Source organism: Rhinoderma darwinii, chromosome 4 (genome assembly GCF_050947455.1).
Source record: "Rhinoderma darwinii isolate aRhiDar2 chromosome 4, aRhiDar2.hap1, whole genome shotgun sequence".
Taxonomy (NCBI): domain Eukaryota; kingdom Metazoa; phylum Chordata; class Amphibia; order Anura; family Rhinodermatidae; genus Rhinoderma; species Rhinoderma darwinii.
The window spans coordinates 358,437,965-358,457,825 of NC_134690.1; the positions used below are offsets into that span (position 1 = coordinate 358,437,965).

General features: G+C 40.6%; 1 protein-coding gene across 5 annotated transcripts in view; it reads right to left on the reverse strand.

Moving 5' to 3' along the window:
* Positions 1-19,861, reverse strand: part of PUS10 (pseudouridine synthase 10) — an 82,056-nt gene that overhangs the window by 17,563 nt on the left and 44,632 nt on the right. For 4 of the 5 annotated variants that reach the window (XM_075864506.1, XM_075864505.1, XM_075864508.1 and 1 more), the window contains 3 exons: positions 15,657-15,768; positions 10,704-10,765; positions 7,729-7,774 (listed from right to left, as the gene is read on the reverse strand). In XM_075864506.1, the coding sequence (XP_075720621.1) occupies positions 7,729-7,774; positions 10,704-10,765; positions 15,657-15,768 (220 nt within the window). Of the gene's footprint in view, positions 1-7,728; positions 7,775-10,703; positions 10,766-15,656; positions 15,769-16,633; positions 16,671-19,861 lie in introns of all 5 variants that reach the window. The other variant, XM_075864510.1, reaches the window with a different exon arrangement.

Consider the following 19,861-nt stretch of genomic DNA (forward strand, 5'->3'; position numbering starts at 1 on the left):
GACTCCTTAGGCCAGGTTATAAGCTTGCCATAACAGCTGAGCTTTCAGTGAACATCTGAAGGTTTGGAGAAAGTCGGATGGAATAAGGGACAGGGTCCTAGATAAGAATGGAGGCAGGAGAGAAGTCTTGTATCCAAAAAGAGTGAGAATGTGATTAGAGTGGTAGAGAGGAGGGTCACATTGGCAGAGCAGAATAGCAAGTGGAGGAAAAAACAGATTTTCCCTGGCGCTGCTTCGTGGTAGAAAGTACCTGGTTCGAGGCCGGACCAGCCGCTTCATCAAGCCAAATACAAATGCTATAATTTGCATTTTGCCTGATGAAGAGGCCAGTCTGTCCTCAAAACGCGTCCTAAAAAACTGATTTTACATTTTTGCTTGTTGAATCCCTCACTTTCATTACCAAAGAGAGTACTTTCTACCACGAAGCAGCGAGAGGGAAAAATCTGTTTTTAACTCTACTTCCTATTCTACCGTTTATCATTGGACCCGGACCGGACCCCAGGCTGCATCACCTATCTGTGATTTTTTGCTTTTATCATTTGCTGTGCGCTTTGTGTTGTTTTCTCTCCTCTACTGTATATTGGCATAGCAGAGGTTGCCTGTGGGGTGGTATAAGTGCAATAGAGAAAAAAATGTAGGACGGAGCAGAATTCGTCCTTTATAGGGTAAAGAAAGTATTATTTGTGCTATGGGCAGGCAGTAGAGGAAATGATAGCAGCGGTGGTTTTAGAGGAATGGGGGGAGAGGTAGATGATATAAGCAGCGGTGTGAAGGATAGATTGCATTAAAGCGACCCTCCCGTCCCGGGACAACATTTTAAATATGGTGTATATAGAGTAATAATATCTGATGCCCTCCAGTTCTGTCCCTCTGCAGTGGATCTACTATTTTATGGGGCACATCTGTGCTATCCCAAAACGGCGGCAGCACTTCTTAGACTATAAGTTTGAGGCACTCCTACTGTTCCCAGATTGGTCAGAGCTGCTCACGTGGGAAGTTCTATTCAATCCGTGAACAGGGGGAGTGTTTTAGACTTAGTCTGTGAAGGGCTGTGGCCATTTTAGAACACTAAGGGGACCATAAAATGGCAGATCCATGGCATAGGGGGGCAACTGGAGGGCACCAGGTAATATTACTCCATATACACCATCATATTTATAATTTTGTCCTCAGACTGGAGGGTCGCTTTCATAGGTTTGCCGGTAAGCCACACAGGAGGGTGTTTAAGTAGGACAGATACAGGAATGTTTTTGAAATGGAGACGGTAGTGAGAGTGAGGATTTAAGTGTGAGGGCGAAGTAAAATGTTTGCGGGCTAGGTAAAATGTTACATTTAGGAAATGTGCTTGTGGAGAAGGGTGGTATTAACAAATAAGAATATTTTGGGTGTGGGAGCCAATTGTGACAACTTAGTTCACGTCTAAGGTAGGAGGAGGACAAAAATGAGAAAATGGCTGACAGACAGTCTGGGACATAAGGTACTAGGGTGTCTAGGGAGCAGAGACATAGATTTAAAGAGGCTCTGTCACCAGATTCTCAAATCCCTATCGCCTATTGCATGTGATCTGCGCTGCAATGTAGAGAACAGTAACGTTTTTTTTTTTTTTAAACGTTCATTTTTGGCCAAGTTATGAGCTATTTTATATATATATGCAAACGAGCTTTGAAATGGACAACTGAGCGTGTTTTTATTCGTATGTCCAACTGGGTAACAGCATCATGCACTCCTCTCCATTCATTTACACAGCAGCATCACGTTCTTACTAGAACGATGTGCAGCCACATACACAAGTGTCCTGATAATGAATACACATGACATCCAGCCTGGACGTCATGTGTATTCAGAATCCTGACACTTCTGAATCCTTTCTGTGAGATTTCAGCAAGCCGCGTGTAATCTCGCGAGATTATGAGGTAAACGAGATTTTGTTTCCCTTGCTGGAAATCTCAGAAAGGATTCAGAAGTGTCAGAATTCTGAATACACATGACGTCCAGGCTGGATGTCATGTGTATTCATTATCAGGACACTTGTGTATGTGGCTGCACATCGTTCTAGTAAGAACGTGATGCTGCTGTGTAAATGAATGGAGAGGAGTGCATGATGCTGATTGGTCACTGATTCGTCAGCATCATACACTCCTCTCCACAACGCCCAGTTAGTAAAACAAGTAAACACGCCCAGTTAAAAACACAATACACGCCCAGTTGGACATACGAATAAAAACATGCCCAGTTGTCCATTTCAAAGCTCATTTGCATATATATATAAAATAGCTCATAACTTGGCCAAAAATTAACGTTTTTCAAAAAACAACAACGTTACGGTTATCTACATTGCAGCGCCGATCACATGCAATAGGAGATAGGGATTGGAGAATCTGGTGACAGAGCCTCTTTAAGTGTCCTCTGCATACAGAGGATATTGAAAACCCCCCAAAAAAGTTGATGAGCTGGCCAAAGTCAACACCGTACGTGTAAAGGTAGAAGAGAAGGGGACTGAGTACTTAGCCTTGTGGTACACCGTCAGAAAGAAGGTGTAAGTACCGATAGTTTTATAATCTCATATAACCTACTTTAAGGTACTTACAAAGAACCGATCAACTTTTTGTATCTGCACACATTGCAAGATATTTTGTTTTGGAAATTTTCATAAACCCTTATATTTTTGCATGGAAGACTATCTCAGACACGGGCAGAGGCCCTTCTCACTTTTTCCTAAACATTCCCATAAAACAGAAGAAATTTTTCGATATTCCCTCATCTCAACTGGGACAGGCAAAGTGATGCTTCTAAAGAGCCTACTCAACGCTAATGTATTACAAAATGGTGGCAACTTTTGCAATATTTACAGTGCGGAATGTAATTACATCTTTGGATGATATAAGAAAACAAGAAATAATTAAAATGAATATTAGGCCACCTAAAGGTTCTCCAAGAAATGTCTCATAATGCTCTTTCATTTTAGCCAGTTGCTTAAATGGATTAAGGGAAAAAACTTGGTTGTCACAGCAGCACCCAAATAATCTTGATCTTTGAAACTATTTGTCATAAAATGACAGCAACCACCAAAAAACTACCTGAAGTTACTTCTAACTCAAGTCCTAACACTTGATAAGAGATCTACCAGAATAAATGACTGGGGACGCATACCTGTATTTTTATCATAATTCATCCAAACTGGTGATTTTAATCTCATTCATCACAATAATATTCACCCTCAGGAGCTATATCATTGGATGAATCATGTAAATTTGCACAATTTAATGGTCTAAAGGGGGTTTTACACTGGGCAATTATCGGGCAAACGAACGTTCATAGACCGCTCATTGACGATAATTGTCGTGTGTAAACAGGGCAGCGATCAGCAGATGAACGAGCAAATGCTCGTTCTGCTGATCGTATCGTTTTAAAAAAGTAAAACATTATCGTTGTCGGCAGCACATCTCCCTGTGTAAACAGGGAGACGCGCTGCAAACATGATAATGTATGGGGACGAGCGATTGGAGTAACGAGCGCTCGTCCCCATACATAGCTCCGTGTGACAGGAGCAAATGAGAGCCGATCAACGACATGTCTCGTTGATCGGCGCTCACTGCACCAGCCAATGTAATAGGGCCTTAAGCCTGCTGAAGTTTATTAAGGCCTTCTTTTTCAAACAAAAAAATGATTTCTTCTTTCTCACCATCTCAAATCTTATCCCTCATTCTCCTTTTTATGTCGCTCTATGGTTATCAGGACATTGCATCTCTCACCACATAGACTATCAGTCTTATAGCTGATTCATATCCATTTCCAGAGTCTTCAGCCTTCTTTTCTACTTTTTTTAAATGCTACACGAATTGATGATGAAACATATCTGGTACTTCTACACAACGGTCAATGCTAAAATAAGCTGAATAAGCGGAAAACGCGTCGGAAAACACGCCAAAAAACTGTCCGAAAAAGTCTCCCCTTGATTTCAATGGGAGGCGGAGGCGTTTAATCCCGCGAGCAGCAAAACCATCTAGTGAGAAAAAGAAGCGACATGCCCTATCTTCGGGCGTTTAAGTCTCTGACCCTTTTATTGACATCAATTGGAGGAAGAGAAAACGCTTTTCACAGCTTTTTTTTTTTGCCAGTGGCACTCAATAGCTGCGGGCGAAAAACGCCACCAAAAATGCAGCAAACGGAGTGCAGGCAGATCAAAATCTGCCTGCAAAAAAACTCTGTGTGAACATGGCCTAAGTTTCCAATTTGTTACAAGGTAAAAGGCATATTGCTAGTTTAGATTCATGGCTGCTTCGTATAAAAAGTACCTATAACAAAAATAGTGGGAGATTGTAAAAACAGGGTTTGATTTCTTTTCATAAATAGGGCCACTCTTGTCCATGCAGAAATAAAGGTCTGGGTGCTTGGTAACACAAAAAGACCAGAGAGAGCACTCCCTCCAGTATTGACCCTTCTCAGCAGCCCCCACCACAAATGCCTGGTCACTCATTGTGAGTTGTCCTGTCTGTGCACAATCTTTGGCTGAAAGATACTGATAACTGGACTGCACAGCCGAGGGATTGCCTGAGCGCACAGCCAGTGTGAGCTGCTGGTCCAGGCGCAGCAGGCAGGGGCAGAGCTTTACTTCTACCGCCCAGCAGTGACAGCAGCGGTCATCCACTGCGCAGCTGAAACTGGTCCACGGAAAGAGTTCAGCGGCCTCACTCCTGGCCTCCAGCTCAGTGAATGATGGCGTAGGATATCAGACTTCTTAAACCGCAAATGAAAAAGCTATACAAAGAAACCTGTTTGGTTGACACAACCATAGTAAACTAGCCAAAGAACATTGATACAGTTAGGTTCAGAATTATTTGGACAGTGACACAAGTTTTGGCATTTTAGCAGTTTACCAAAACATATTGAATATCCAGTTATATAATCAATATGGGCTGAAAGTGCAGAGTCCCGGCTTTAATTTGACGATATTCACATCCTAATTTGAGGAAGGGTTTAGGAATTACATCTTACAGCAACAGGAAACCACGGTCGTGTGCATGGGCCCATAGAAATGAATGGAGCCGCAATTCTCCCGTGGATTTTCGGGGGAATTGCGGCGGCAAAAGCACGTTCGTGTGCATGGGGCCTTAGCCGCAGGTCTTGCTCTTCTTTCTTTAACTTTTAAGATATATTGACAATACTGGATTGTCAGGACCTGCTGCAATTGTGATCGTTTCCTCTGTTCCTCTGGATTATTGTCGGAAGTTGGCTGTGCACTCACTGGTCGAGATGAACACGACCGATTTGAAAATATTTGCTATGTCATGACGGTCATGTTACTGTATATAATCCCATTTATGCATGTTCTCACTTCCGTCATCCGTATCTTATGTGAAATTAGTTTCCCCATTCGGTATTATATATTATGACTATATTTGAACACCCATTGGTCGTAAGAACCCGTAGGGTCCAGTTCTGAGAACCTTATTGGAGCGTTTCTTTCATAAATGTTAATACATAGTTTTGTCTCTTATTATAATGTCTAAACTAGAGTTGCCAATTCTATTTTAGCCACTTGAGTTGCGGTTGCAACATATGTTTTAGAATCCATTCTATTACAGTATAAAGGAGAGTCAGGGTGATACTTACCTTCTCCAAGATAGCGATGGAGGTCTCAGTCTAACTAGTGCGCATGCGTGAGTGACGCACTGTACCAGATGACCTTTGGTCCACAAGTTACCCAACCTATTATCTGATTGGTTAACAGTGGAATCTGGAAATGAGGATGTGAGCGTGCGTGGTGGATTCTAATGAATGCAGAGATAGTCATGATGATAATATTGTATTACCTTTAATATTTTTAAACCGAAACAGGAGTGTTGTTCGTAGCGACTTGGGGTGAGTGCCAACTGTGACTCATAATATGATGATTGACACTTTACTGCACATGAATGTATTTTTTTATGATTATTGCGATATATGCTCAATTGTTGTTCTACTGTTTCACATGATTGTTATATCAATTACAGTATTTGTATGTTGTATTATTGTATTGCACTTTAAACGTAATCATGCTTGATTATCATACATTGCCAATTTGTACTTTTGCACGCTATTTAAATGTTTGAAGCCCACACATTCACAGCTTGAAAATGCCTTCAATGGGAAAGTGAAACATTGCCTATATGTTGGGTGAATAAAAATTTTGGATTTTTATTACATTGGAGTGCTGCCTCTCTTTCTGGATTGTGACTGTATCTTGTTCCTAGTAGCAAAAATTTACCCAACCGAATGACTATTCTTCATGTAAGAAAGATGAGGTTTATGGGATGTGTATCATTGTGGAGATTCATTTGTATAGATTTAACAGGTTAATTGCCTTTAATGGCTCTAAACCCACCTAGGTTCAACCCTTCCAGACACCCACATTCTAGAGATAGATACATGCCAAACCCAGGAGTCTTTCCACAAGACAATCAGTTTTTTTTTTATGTGCCGCACACTTAGAATAAAACATGTACTGCTCGATCCGTAGAATTCCTATACATAATGCGGAGCAAAAGGGGAATAACCCTTTCCGACACCAACAGCTTCTCTATAGCAGCCATCCTATCCACCTTGTTCATGTAACGGAGATCTGTAGCGTTCCTGGAATAACAATTAAACCCGATGTATCTGCTGCTTATGGACTATATATATTTCCATTTTTATAATTAAAAGTATGATATTGGTAACTACAAAGACTATTCAGTGATCTGACTTTTTCTTAAATCTGCCACGGTCTACCCTGTAAAAAAAGATTAGAAAGATCCAGACAAGGTGCCACTTGCTATGTGCAAAACACACCTAGAAACATCGAGTAAACAAACAAAATGAATTTCCAACACGACTTCCTCCTCCTCCTATTACTTCCTCTTTAGTCACATTTTATTTAAAGAACATATTATACTGTATCATATTACTAACATCCTAATATGGGATTATACAGGTGTTACGTGAGATTAAACCGAGCAATAGAAGATGCAGATGGATAGAAGATGGATGTAAAAAAACAACTTTTATGTGGCGCTAAAACAGCTAAATAATAAATATTCAGATATATTCACCTTGCAGTTCTTCTACCGTTTTTACGTGGCATGCAGAGTTCCCCTATTACTCTGTGTACGTTCCTACATGATAATGAGTCATCGTCAGGAACACCACATCATGTTACTGCGGCTGCCAATCCTTATTATGACGTCACTGTCAGGAGGGAGGGGGGAGCGATGGCTCGAGGATGGTACAAAATCAATAAGGTGAGTATATTGAAAACTATTGTTTCGCGGTTTTAAAAAACTTAAATTTAGTTCCTGGAAAACCCCATTGAATTCAAACTTTGTCTCATCCCGTGGCTTGTAGGTTTTCCTTCATGCCTTAGAATGCAGCTCTACTTTTTCAGATTGGCTGCTGCGTACAAGCAAAATTCCAATTGTTACCTGCCATCACAATGCACAACACGTCACCGTCCATCTACCTTCAATTTACCTATCTTGAATCTACCTACCTACCTACCTATGTTCAATCTGTCATCCTATTTTTCTTTCTACCTACCTTCCATCTATCTAGAGCGTTATCTGGCAATTTATCTAGCGATCTGTCTAGCGATTTCCCATACCATCTATCATTATCTATCTTCGGTCTCTGTTCTATTTATTAGGAAAAAGCATTGGTTAATGAAATACTGTACACGAAAACCCGTACCCTTGTGTGTGGGCAAACACTTACGTGTTTATTTTTGGCAGGTTTAAAACAGTCCTTGCACACCGTGGCCCTAAAAAAAAAAAAAAAAAGAAATAAAATAGTACATTTGAAGTAGGACTAAGAATAAGACAACCGAGTCAAGTCAAGATTACTGAATGAATCTGAAAATATTCTGCTAACTATTTATATTCCTTATTTCAAATTTGTTTCATAAAACGGAGAATACCACATAAATATGGTGCAGTCTCATCCTTTTTAGCTGAAGAGAAATTTGTTGAGCGGAACATTTTATTCTGAAGGAAATACAACACCATGTATATTATTGCTGCACAAGAGGCTTGCCTGGTGAAGTTCATTCCCTATGGAAAGCAGGTCAGTCTCTTAGGTGTAGTATGGACCTGGACAAACGGGGTGACAAGGACAGGAGTAATATTGCGATATTTGTCCTGGCATCCATGCTGCAAATCTCACCTAGTCTGGGGACGTCCAAGTAATGCCCAATATGGCTCTACCATGCTGATTTATCACAAGAATGTCTGAAATGATCAGAAAAAGTCTAGTAGAGAATCAAATTGAGTACCACCATGATCCATTAGGACCTGGACGGTTCTTTTTGGTAAAATGTGATTGTACAGTATAGAGAGATGAATCGAAATGTAATGCTGGTGAGGGAAGTAGGGGAAATATGTTTAGCGCAGTTCACGCCATAGGTCCTATCTCAAAAACATGTATTTCATGAATCCTGCATTGCTATAGGCAACGGTATCACCCTTTTACGTCTGTACCTCCGCACACTCTATATAACAGGGAAAGAAAGATACCGACCTTCGATTTTGTAGCATCACAAATACTCTACGTAGTTTCACCTCAAAGTATTGATTATACTCAAAAACATTCAGGTAAATAAAGCACATCAAAGTTTAATGCGAGTTCAAACTAACACCAACAGTCTAGAACACGTGGCCCAACTCGGACGGTTTCTTCTGGGGCATGCGCTGTGAACATCTCACTTGCTCTTTTGTACATATAAGATAGACCCATATTTTAGCCATCTGGAGATGTGTTAAGATTTCTGTGAATACGAATTGCTATTTGGCGTTATAAAAAAAAATATATAAAAAAAATACTATCTGCTGTATATATTTACGCCAAGTAGCTATGATGTATGTGTGTTTTCCACTAGATAAAAAAAACTGACATCATCAAACTGTGTTTTAAAGTCTATTTTATTTGTGATGTTTCTATATGAAAATATAGACGTATCTTATACATACAAAAGAGAAAGTGGGGTATTCACAAGGCATGTTCCGAAAGAAGCCGTCAGGCGAGTTAGACCACGTGTTCGGTTGGCCTTTGTATGAACTCCTACTAGACGTGGTGTGCTTTATTTATCCCAATGTTTCTGAGTATAATAAATACTTTGGGGTAAAACTAAGTGGATTATTTGTGAAGCTTCACCATCGGAGGCCGGTATCTTTCTTTTCCATTATCGGGTGTGTGTAGGTACAGATGTGAAAGTGTGATGGTGTAATCTAGAACAACGCAGGATTCATGAAATACATGTTCATTTATGAGATGTTCATGGTTCCATTCTCAAGAACATTGACCCTGTGGTGAGAGGGTTTCTTATGTTGAGCCGTGATCTGCGATAACCATTTATCATCATACTTGAGGATAACAGAAGCGTTGGATCTATTACTGGTTTTAGCAGTGCTCAAGGCATTTAATGCAAACTATTGCCATTACAGAACTCTATTTTTTAGAGGGATTATGTTACTAGAGGAAGAAGGCGAGACATTTTTGCTTCAGAGTTAATAAGGATTGCGACTACAGGGATGAGGGTGGAAACGTTCAGAGGTGATGGTTAGATGGACTTCTACTCCAGAGAACATGGGAGGAATGGACTACTATACAGAAAAGATGGTGGAGGGATATGGTGGACATTAGGTAGGAGGGAGAAACATTATAAAAATAATAATTCACCATTACTGAAAACACTAGGAATAGGGTTGGTGGAAGGAATTGCTGGAGAGGTTTTGTCTTACATATACCAGTTATTTGGGTTACATAATCTATTTTTTATAACTCTGGTTATTCTAGAACTTAAACTTGCTATTTCTTGCAGCTGTATGAAGCATTTGAAAGTTAATTTTTTTTTCTGGCAGTAGCATTTTATTTATATTATAGAGAAATTAGTACAGATTTGTAAAAAATAAATAAATCTCTTTGCTTTCACCATTTGTAAGCCTTTGGCTGTGTTCACATCACCTTGCCCTTCCGTTGAGAGGTTCCGTCAGAGGCTTCTGTCACGTTAACACCTCAACGGAAAGGCAAACGGAAACCTACGTTTCAGTTTCCCTCACTATTGATATCAATGGTGACGGAAAAATTGCTAAAGGTTTCCGTTTTTGTCACCATTTACAGGGTTCCGTTATTTTTGACGGAATCAATAGTGCAGTCGACTGCGCTATTGATTCCGTCAAAAACAACGGAACCCTGTCACAATGGTGACAAACAGAAACCTTCTGCAATTTTTCCGTCACCATTGAAATCAATAGTGGGGGAAACGGAAGCTTAGGTTTCCATTTAGGGGTTAACCTGACAGAAACCTCCGACGGAACCCCTCAATGGTAATGTGAACAGGCCCTTTCGCTAAGCGCCTTTACTATGTTGATACATTTATTGAAGGAGTCATTACAGTTATATTAACGCCATAATATAATATTTTTGTCTTTTACATTATTATTTTAAGGAATATTTATGCATAACATATCCTTGGATATTACACATACTACCTGCATAAACAACAACCATGACTTGTGGTGAATCAGGCAAGGATTCCTTATATTGTAAATTTATTAGATGAGTAATGAGTCAATGACCTGTACAGTGCTTTCCCTCAGCTTTGCTATGACTAAGATACCTAATAAATGAGGAATGTGACTAACATTGTAGTAAAAGTAAAAAAGATTGAGATCTGCCGGGGCAGTATCACTTACAGGAAGTGGCAGTCCTCATCTGTATCTTGGTGACAAAACACCACCCCAACTTCAAACAAACTCTAAAAACAAAAACACGATTTCAATGATAGAAGTGCGGTAAACAAACAGGGGAAGGGAGAACACTTCTGCATGGTGATCAAGCGTATGACAAAAGAGGAAACCGATTCTCAGTGAGAGTACTACAAAAAAAACATTATGCTGCAAACCTACAAGCACATCTTCATTCAAACCTTAAAATTCAAGCTTCAATTGCGTCCAAGGTCAGGGGTGCTATTGTAAAGGGAAGTGTCCCCTAAATATATATATATATACACACACACACACACACACACACACACACACACACACACACACACACAAAATAAATCTTGCAGCACTCCAACAGAGAAGGTGAAAAAAGTGTGGTTTATTTAAGCCAACATAGCAAGGTGCTATACCTTTGGATATTTATCTAGTCTTTGGATCGGGACTACTTGCTTGGCACCCGTTTAAAAGAAGCCCTGGTCATGAGCAACGGCATCACAACAAAGCAGGACAATTTAGTTATTTTCCTGCTTTGTTTGGAAGCGATGGAGACAGGAGATCTTGCTTTGATCTCCTGTCTCTCCTGCACGGGCGTTCTCGTGCGCTCATCGGTCGGCCGGTGACGTCATATCACGAGCGTACCGGCAGGGTTTAAATAGCCCTGCGTCGGTGCACTCAGTGGAGTGGTGAGGGCAGGTCCCAGCTACTAACGCTGGCTCAATTCTCCTGCTCCTCAGCGCTCCACTAAAGGATGTCCCCTGCTCCCCGGCTCCTGCTCCACCAACATCTTAGTATCAAGAGCAGCAACAACTGCATTTAACCCTTTCTCTCCCCTTGGACAACGAGCATTCCTACCTCTTCCCCCTATACTTAACCCTTGCTTCTCCCCCTACACAACGAGCTGGTGCCCCTGAGTTAACCCTTTCCAACCTGCCTGCCATAGTTCAGTTCCCCCGAGTTAACCCTTACTCTCCTCTGGTTTAACCCTTCCAAGCCTCACATTACCTGTATATCCCTAGTTAACCCTTTTCCCCTTGACATACCTGGGTTAACCCTTACTGACCTACACATCCCCTGGTTATCCCTTGCTGACCTGCATTTCCCCAGAGTGTATCCCTAGTTAACCCTTTCCCACCTGCTTACACATTACCTGCATCTCCCCTGTTCCCATCGATATCCCCTAGTATACGTGGGACAGAAATGGTGAGCGTGAATGTATTGTAATGTAATTTATATGTATGTTTAGGTAAGTGGGTGGTGGTATAGATTAGGATTGTGATACCTTGTTTATACTGTACCACGTGTAGTGTTAGTGTATTCAATACATATTATGTGTATTCGGATACACTGTGATTATTTACTGTGTTTGGTGTATTTTATATCGAAGAGTGATTAGTTTGTATTAATAAATATTACCTTTATTTACTTACAAGCATATTCCCCTAATTAGTAGCAAAGCAAGTAGACGAACGTTAATACAGGAAAAAGGTAGGGGAACTAGGCATAACCCTAGTGACCCTGATATAAAGTAGGTAGTAGTAGTGGGAGACACTAGTAAGTGAACCCCATTATTGCATCGATCCCCTTTTACATTGGCGAGCCAGCCCAAACCGGTTTCAATTTATTTCTGTGTTTTGTACAATAAAATTGTGTTAAAACATGAACTGAGATAGGCGGGTAGGCGTGGACAGGTAACCTACGTACATGGTGTAGTGTTGTGTTCTACTGTGCGCCTAGACCTTTTGAAGTTCAGACGATTAACACAATTTTATTTAAGGCTTAATGCAGGATATAATTGGAAGCAGCTAACCAAATTTTTTTTCTACGTTATGAACGTCTTTTATTTTGCTTTGCGGCCTGCTGCTGTACAGCGACGAATCGTAAAGCGATCGAGCAACACATACAGAAGAGTTTGCAGAAGTATCAACGTCGGTGTCCTTCCGGTGGAGTCCAGCTGATCGGGAAAGGCAGTTCCAGAAGAAAAGGACCTTTTTCAAAGCAGCAGTGGACAAGGAGGACAACGCAGACTGAGAGAACTTCTGGAACAGTGAGTATGGACTTCTCCACACTTAAACACCTCGCCAAAAACAGTAAATTTAATCCAGTAACACCCACGACATATAAGTCAGTAGAACTGCTGGGGTTCACTTTATTGGAGCAGGCTTATGCACACGACAAGTTATGCATTAGCAAAAGGAGCGATTTTAACAAAACCGCCAAACGACACCAAATGTTGGCAAAGTTAGTGTACACTTTTGAGGACACCATTTGGAAGCCAGAACACGCTGAGACTATAGCTGGCACAAGAATGGCGGGTGAAGTGGCCACAGGCAACTTCCACTGCCATTGTCATGTCGAAAACATCAAACAAGTATACACACTGGAAACTCAGCTACAAGAAGAACCCAGTGTACAGCAGAGAGAGGCAAGAAGATATGCGTGTTGGAGGATAAGCTCTCGGAGAAAGAGACTTATTTTTCCGACATGGACACAGAGCTTCTCAGATTGTACACGGAGATAAATCATTACAAGCATAGGACTGCATCCATGGATGCAAAGAAAGAGACACTCAGGGGTGATCTAGCTGCAAAGTCGCAAACCACTGCGGGTTTGCAGCAGACCATCATTCAGCTGTCTTGGCCTAGTACTAACAGCATGGGACCCTTGCCCACGAAACAGGTTTGCAGTTCGGGAACGGCAGAGGGGGAGACAGCGGCAACAGCGCCATTGTCTTCTGAGGATCACAGATCCAATAATCCGGGTTTGGATACTGGGGTACAGGTCGAGCGTACATTGACGTTTTCTCCAACACCCTTGGAGAATAGATGTAGTAGTCACCTCTACGGAGAGGACTCCACTTGGGGATTGGGCAGCGGGACACCGCTTCCAATCCACCAACGTCTCCTTCAAACTCACAAGAATTTTATCACTGCCATAACAACATGGAAAGGATAAACTCCTTGTTGAGGATCTGTAAAGAGATCCCAAAGTATGATCCAAGTGTGAATCAGTTTACAGAATGTGATATTTTTGAGGGCCATTGCAGAAAATATTCGTTGGCCCCGGAATATCGCACGTAACTATTTTGGTTGCTTACCCACCTCAACCAGAGGTATGAAGCAACCTATCCAAAAAAATACGTACCAAAAAATGGCCAATTTCATGATGAGGAAGATCGCCTTTCAACACTCATCAGATTGCCAACAGGTCTCCTGGATGTCACTCCAGAGAGTCTTACAAAGTTCAAACCACCATACAGGATGAGCCTTTGACTCTCTGTGGTCAGTTTGATGTACAGGAAGGTTACCAAAGACCAAGTGTTATGTGTATTGGGATACACTGATACTATACTGTGATTATTTACTGTGTTTGGTGTATTTTATATCTAAGAGTGATTAGTTTGTATTAATAAATATTACCTTTATTTACTTAAAAGCATATTCTCTTAATTAGTAGCAAAGCAAGTAGACTAACGTAAATACAAGAAAAAGGTAGGGGAACTAGGAGGTAGTAGTAGTAGGCGACACTAGTAAGTGAACCCCGTTATTGCATCCACCCTATGTTACAGCTATATACAAAGTCCTCACATTGGAGAGCTTCTTAAATGAGTTTTCTGAGAGAAGGAAAACACAAGATCAGTTTTTTATTTCGCTACAAAAAAAGCAGCACTCGTGTCCATGGGCTGTGGGTGTAATTGCAGCTTAGCCATATAAGCGGGAATGGGGCTGAGCTGCAATTCCAAACACGGCCATAAAGAAAAGAGGTTCTGTTTCTTATGAAAAAGTAGACCTTTTTCATAATCCTATACAAACCGATTTGAGCTGTCCTTGTCACCAGTAAATATGTACCCGACAAATAAAGAGTGGCACTGCAGTGTCAAAAATAAATGTTTCCCTCATTGGTCCCATAGAAGTCATGGAGAGAAATTCAGTTGGGACTACATATTTTTTAACGTCGTGTCACATGCAGACACATGTACAGCTAAATCAGTCCTTTAGTGACTAATAGACTCTTGTGCATAAGTGGGATTTGCATAAGAACGGCCATGTCTTATTATGGCCGTGTTCTGTGGTCCAGGCTCATAGGAAATAATGGACACGGCCATGTGCACGGCCCGCGATTTGCGGACGGCTGGCGGGTGTCACTACGCGGCCGGGCGATCTGAAAATCACAGCCGTGCGCATGGAGCCGTGCGCATGGCTACTGTCGTGTGCATGAGGCCTAAACTGGCCATACACTTTAGATCCATATTGGCCAAACGATCGTTCGGCCGACAGCTCCCTCATACACATGCGCGCTTGGCCGAGAGTGCATGTGTTTTCAATAGGGAAAAGGGAGAAAGTCACTGCAAGACTCCTCTGGCAGCAGCTAATCTTACAAACAAAAGGATTGGGCATGTTGAAATTAAACAGCCCATTCCTTCTAACCCCCGACATCTGGCGTTGGGGGTAAGTTAGGACACCGCCATACAGATTAGATGGTCTTCCGGTCCCGCACATTAGATGATCGGCCAACATACATCTAATGTGTATGGCCAACTTTAGGGAAACAAAAGATCACATAGGTTTCAATGCCAACCAGTCTGATCCCCTTTTGAGATGTTGGAAGACAGTCAGGCTGTCCCCATTAACATGAAACTGGATGCTGTCAAATTTGCTGACAAAAATGTCACAAACTATGTTCTAGTGCAGTTTTTCTCAAAGCAAAGTAACCCTTACAAAAATAAGTGACCTCAAATTAGCCCCAAATTAGCACAGGTTGAGTGTGTGTATATATAGGTTAAAATGGGATGAAATTAGTTGCTTGCCAATTTTAGCACTGAATGATATATTAATTTATACATTATTTCATCCACAACCAAAATATACAAATTATATTGTATTCACTGTTAATTCAATTTAGACTTTCAAAAGGAGACAATCATACCTTGCTCACCGCTTTTACCCCCAATTCCTCAGAGATCATGGGGTGAATTATCCATTTGTAAGCTTCTTTTAGCTGGATAATATCTGCTTTTTCCAAGAGATGACCATTCTTTCTGTTTAGTTATAAACAAAAAGATTTTAGTGAGAATAACTTTCATTGTAAACCACCATAAATATATTTTGGATAGTTAAGACATGGCTACGGCCACATTAGAAACACTGAAAACATTGCTGTCTGAAGCTAAAAGCAAAGCCTCAAAAATATTTAAAGAGGACCTGTCACCTCTCCTGACATGTCTGCTATTGTAAATATGTGTATCCCTCATAAAATAACAATTCTCGAGCATATTTTCTTATAACGCTGCGTTGTGATGTTCCTCTATTATTCCTCCTGGAAATGTAAGAATATATCACCAATTGGGTGTTATCATTCCCCTTATCGGAGCATGTCTCTACACAGTCCGATACTGTCCAATAAGTGCTGACAGTTTTTCCCTAGCGAAAAATAACAGGAATATACCTCCTCTATTTTGTCTTACTAATTAAAACCAGATCGTGAAACATTCTAAAAAAATGTTAGGAGATGAGATGGGAGGTGTGGAATGGTTTGTGAAGATTAGTACGGCCAATTAAACGTTTTCATATTGGTAATTGAAAACCAGAAATACGTAACTAGCCTCAAATAAAAATGCATTACCAAATGAATTTTGAATAAAGACTCGCATTTTCTCACTTTCTTCCAAGGCGGCTACATAAGGTAACAAAAACGGTACTGTTTGATTACACGTGCATATATACACACACACAATAGCTCGTAGGTTGTTTCGATACTGCAAATGTTTTCTGATGGCAAACTGACAATTATGTTTCCATGTACATTAATAGGTTCAACAGTTTTTTCAGTTTTTTAAAAGTCAGTTCATATGGGGAGCCACAGCGCTGAATTTATTAAAGATTTCATAGAAGCAGTTCATTCACCTGTTTGTGGAAAGTAAAGAGCCCTGACTATTGCAACCTGCATAAAAAAAACAGAGGCCTATGAAAAGCTTATAAATCTGAGCCAGAAATTTTATTAGATTGCAGATTTCAAGTTTGTGAAGTGATCTCTACAGAACAGGAAGTGTCAGTGTATTGTGTGGCTCAGTGGCCAGAGTGAAAACTACAAGACTTCAACATTATATATATATATATTATAATATATATACACATACATACATACATACACACTAGTCCTTCTCAATGAATTACAATATCAAAAGGTTACTTTATTTCAATACTTCAATTCAAAAAGGGTAACTCATATTATATAGATTCATTACACACAGTGAATTATTTCCAGCATTTTTTTCTTTTAATGTTGATGATTATGGCTAACAGTTCATGAAAACCCCAAATTTAGTGTCTCTGAAAATTAGATTATTATAGAGGCCCAATTTCAAAAATTATTTTTAATACCGAAATGTTGGCCTACTGAAATGTACAGTATACACACTCAATACTTGGTTGGGGCTCCTTTTGCATGAAATACTGCATCAATGCGGCGTGGCATGGAGGCGATCAGCTTGTGGCACCGCTGATGTGTTATGGAAGCCCAGGTTGCTTTGATAGCGGCCTTCAGCTCGTCTGCATTGTTGGGTCTGGTGTCTCATCTTCCTCTTGACAATACCCCATAGATTGGTACTTTTGGCAGTGTGGGAAGGTGCCAAGTCCTGCTGGAAAATTAAATCAGCATCTCCATAAAGCTTGTTAGAAGAGGGAAGCATGAAGTGCTCTAAAATTTCCTGGTAGACGGCTGCGTTGACTCTGGACTTGATATAACACAGTGAACCAACACTGTTGAAAATCAAGGTCCCAGAGTCTGGAGGAAGAGTGGGGAGGCATCAATCCAAGTTGCTTGCGGTCCAGTGTGAAGTTTCCAGTCAGTGATGGTTTGGGAGCCATGTCATCTGCTGGTGCTGGTCCACTGTGTTATATCAAGTCCAGAGTCAACGTAGCCGTCTAATAGGAAATTTTAGAGCACTTCATGCTTCCGTCTGCTGACAAGCTTTATGGAGATGAGGATTTCATTTTCCAGCGGGACTTGGCACCTGCCCACACTGCCAAAAAGAGCAATACCTGGTTTAAAGAGGCTCTGTCACCAGATTATAAGTGCCCTATCTCCTACATAGTCTGATCGGCGCTGTAATGTAGAGAACAGCAGTGGTTTTTATTTTGAAAAACGATCATTTTTGAGCAAGTTATGAGCTAGTTTAGATTTATGCTAATGAGTTTCTCAATGGACAACTGGGCGTGTTTTTACTTCTTACCAACTGGGTGTTGTGGAGAGGAGTGTATTGCGCTGACCAATCAGTGACCAATCAATCAGTGACCAATCAGCGTCATACACTTCTCATTGTTCCAGCCTAGCTTCTTTCACTGCGCAATCACACTGTGTTGTGGATCATGCTGGGCTGGAACAATGATAAGTGTATGACACTGATTAGTAACCGATTGGTCAGCCTCATACATTCCTCTGTACATCACCCAGTTGATAAAAAGTAAAAACACGCCCAGTTATCCATTGAGAAACTCATTAGCATAAATCTAAACTAGCTCATAACTTGCTCAAAAATGATCGTTTTTCAAAATAAAAACCACTGCTGTAATCTACAGTAAAGCGCCGATCAGATTATGTAGGAGATAGTCAAGTTATAATCTGGTGACAGAGCCTCTTTAACCCCTTAAGGGCGCAGCCTAGTTTGGGCCTTAAGGCTCAGAGCCCATTTTTCAAATCTGACATATTTCACTTTATGTGGTAATAACGTCGGAATGCTTAAACCTATCCAAGCGATTCTGAGACTGTTTTCTCGTGACACTTTGGGCTTCATGTTTGTGGTAAAATTTGGTCGATATATTCAGTCTTTATTTGTGAAAAATTGCAAAATTTAGAGAAAATTTACAAAAAATAGCATTTTTCAGAATTTAAATGCATCTGCTTGAAAAACAGACGGTTATACCACCCAAAATAGTTACTAGTTCACATTTCCCATATGTCTACTTTAGATTGGCATCGTTTTTTGAACATTATTTTATTTTTCTTGGACGTTACAAGGCTTAGAACATAAACAGCAATTTCTCAAATTCTTAAGAAAATGTCAAAAGCCTTTTTTTGAAGGTGCCAGTTCAGTTCTGAAGTGGATTTGAGGGGCCTATGTATTAGAAACCCCCATAAAACACCCCATTTTAAAAACTAGACCCCTCAAAGTATTCAAAACAGCATATAGAAAGTTTTTTAACCCTTCAGGCATTTCACAGGAATTAAAGCAAAGTGGAAATGAAATTTGCAAATTTCATTTTTTCTGCTGAATTTCAATTTTATTCAATTTTTTTTTAGTAACAGAGAAGGTTTTACCAGAGAAATACTACTAAATATGTATTGTCCAGATTCTGCAGTTTTTAGAAATATACCACATGTGCCTCTAGTGCGCTCGTGGACTAAAACACAAGCCCTAGAAGCAAAGAAGCACCTAGTGCATTTTGAGGCCTCTTTTTTATTAGAATATATTTTAGGCAGCATGCCAGGTTTGAAGAGGTGTTGAGGTATCAAAACAATGGAAACCCACCAGAAGTGACCCCATTTTGGAAACTACACCCCTCAAGGAATTCATTTATGGTTTTTGTTATCATTTTGACCGCACAGTTTTTTCAGAGCACCTATTTGAATTGGGCTGTGAAATGAAAAAAATGATATTTTTTCCAATAAGATGTCATTTTTGATCAAAATTTCTTATTTTCACAAGGAACAACATACCCCATTTTGTTGCCCAATTTGTCCTTAGTGCGGCAATACCCCATTTGTGGTGATAAACTGCCGTTTGGGCCCATGGGAGGGCTCAGAAGAAAAGGACCACCATTTGGCCTACTGGAGCTTTTCTGGTGCTAAGTCATGTATGCAGAAGCCCCTGAGGTACCAGTACAGTTGAAACCCCCGAGAAGTGACCCCATTTTAAAAACTACACCCCTTAAGACATTCATCTAGAGGTGTAGTAAGCATTTTGACCCCACAGGTACTGTGTAAAAGATAATGCGCAGCAGATGGTGCAGAGTGAGATTTGCAATTTTATATATATATATATGGCATGTCAGTGTCCGATATAGTGTGCCCAGCATGCGCCACCGGAGATATACACCCCTTAAATTGTAATGTGGGTTCTCCTGGGTACGGCA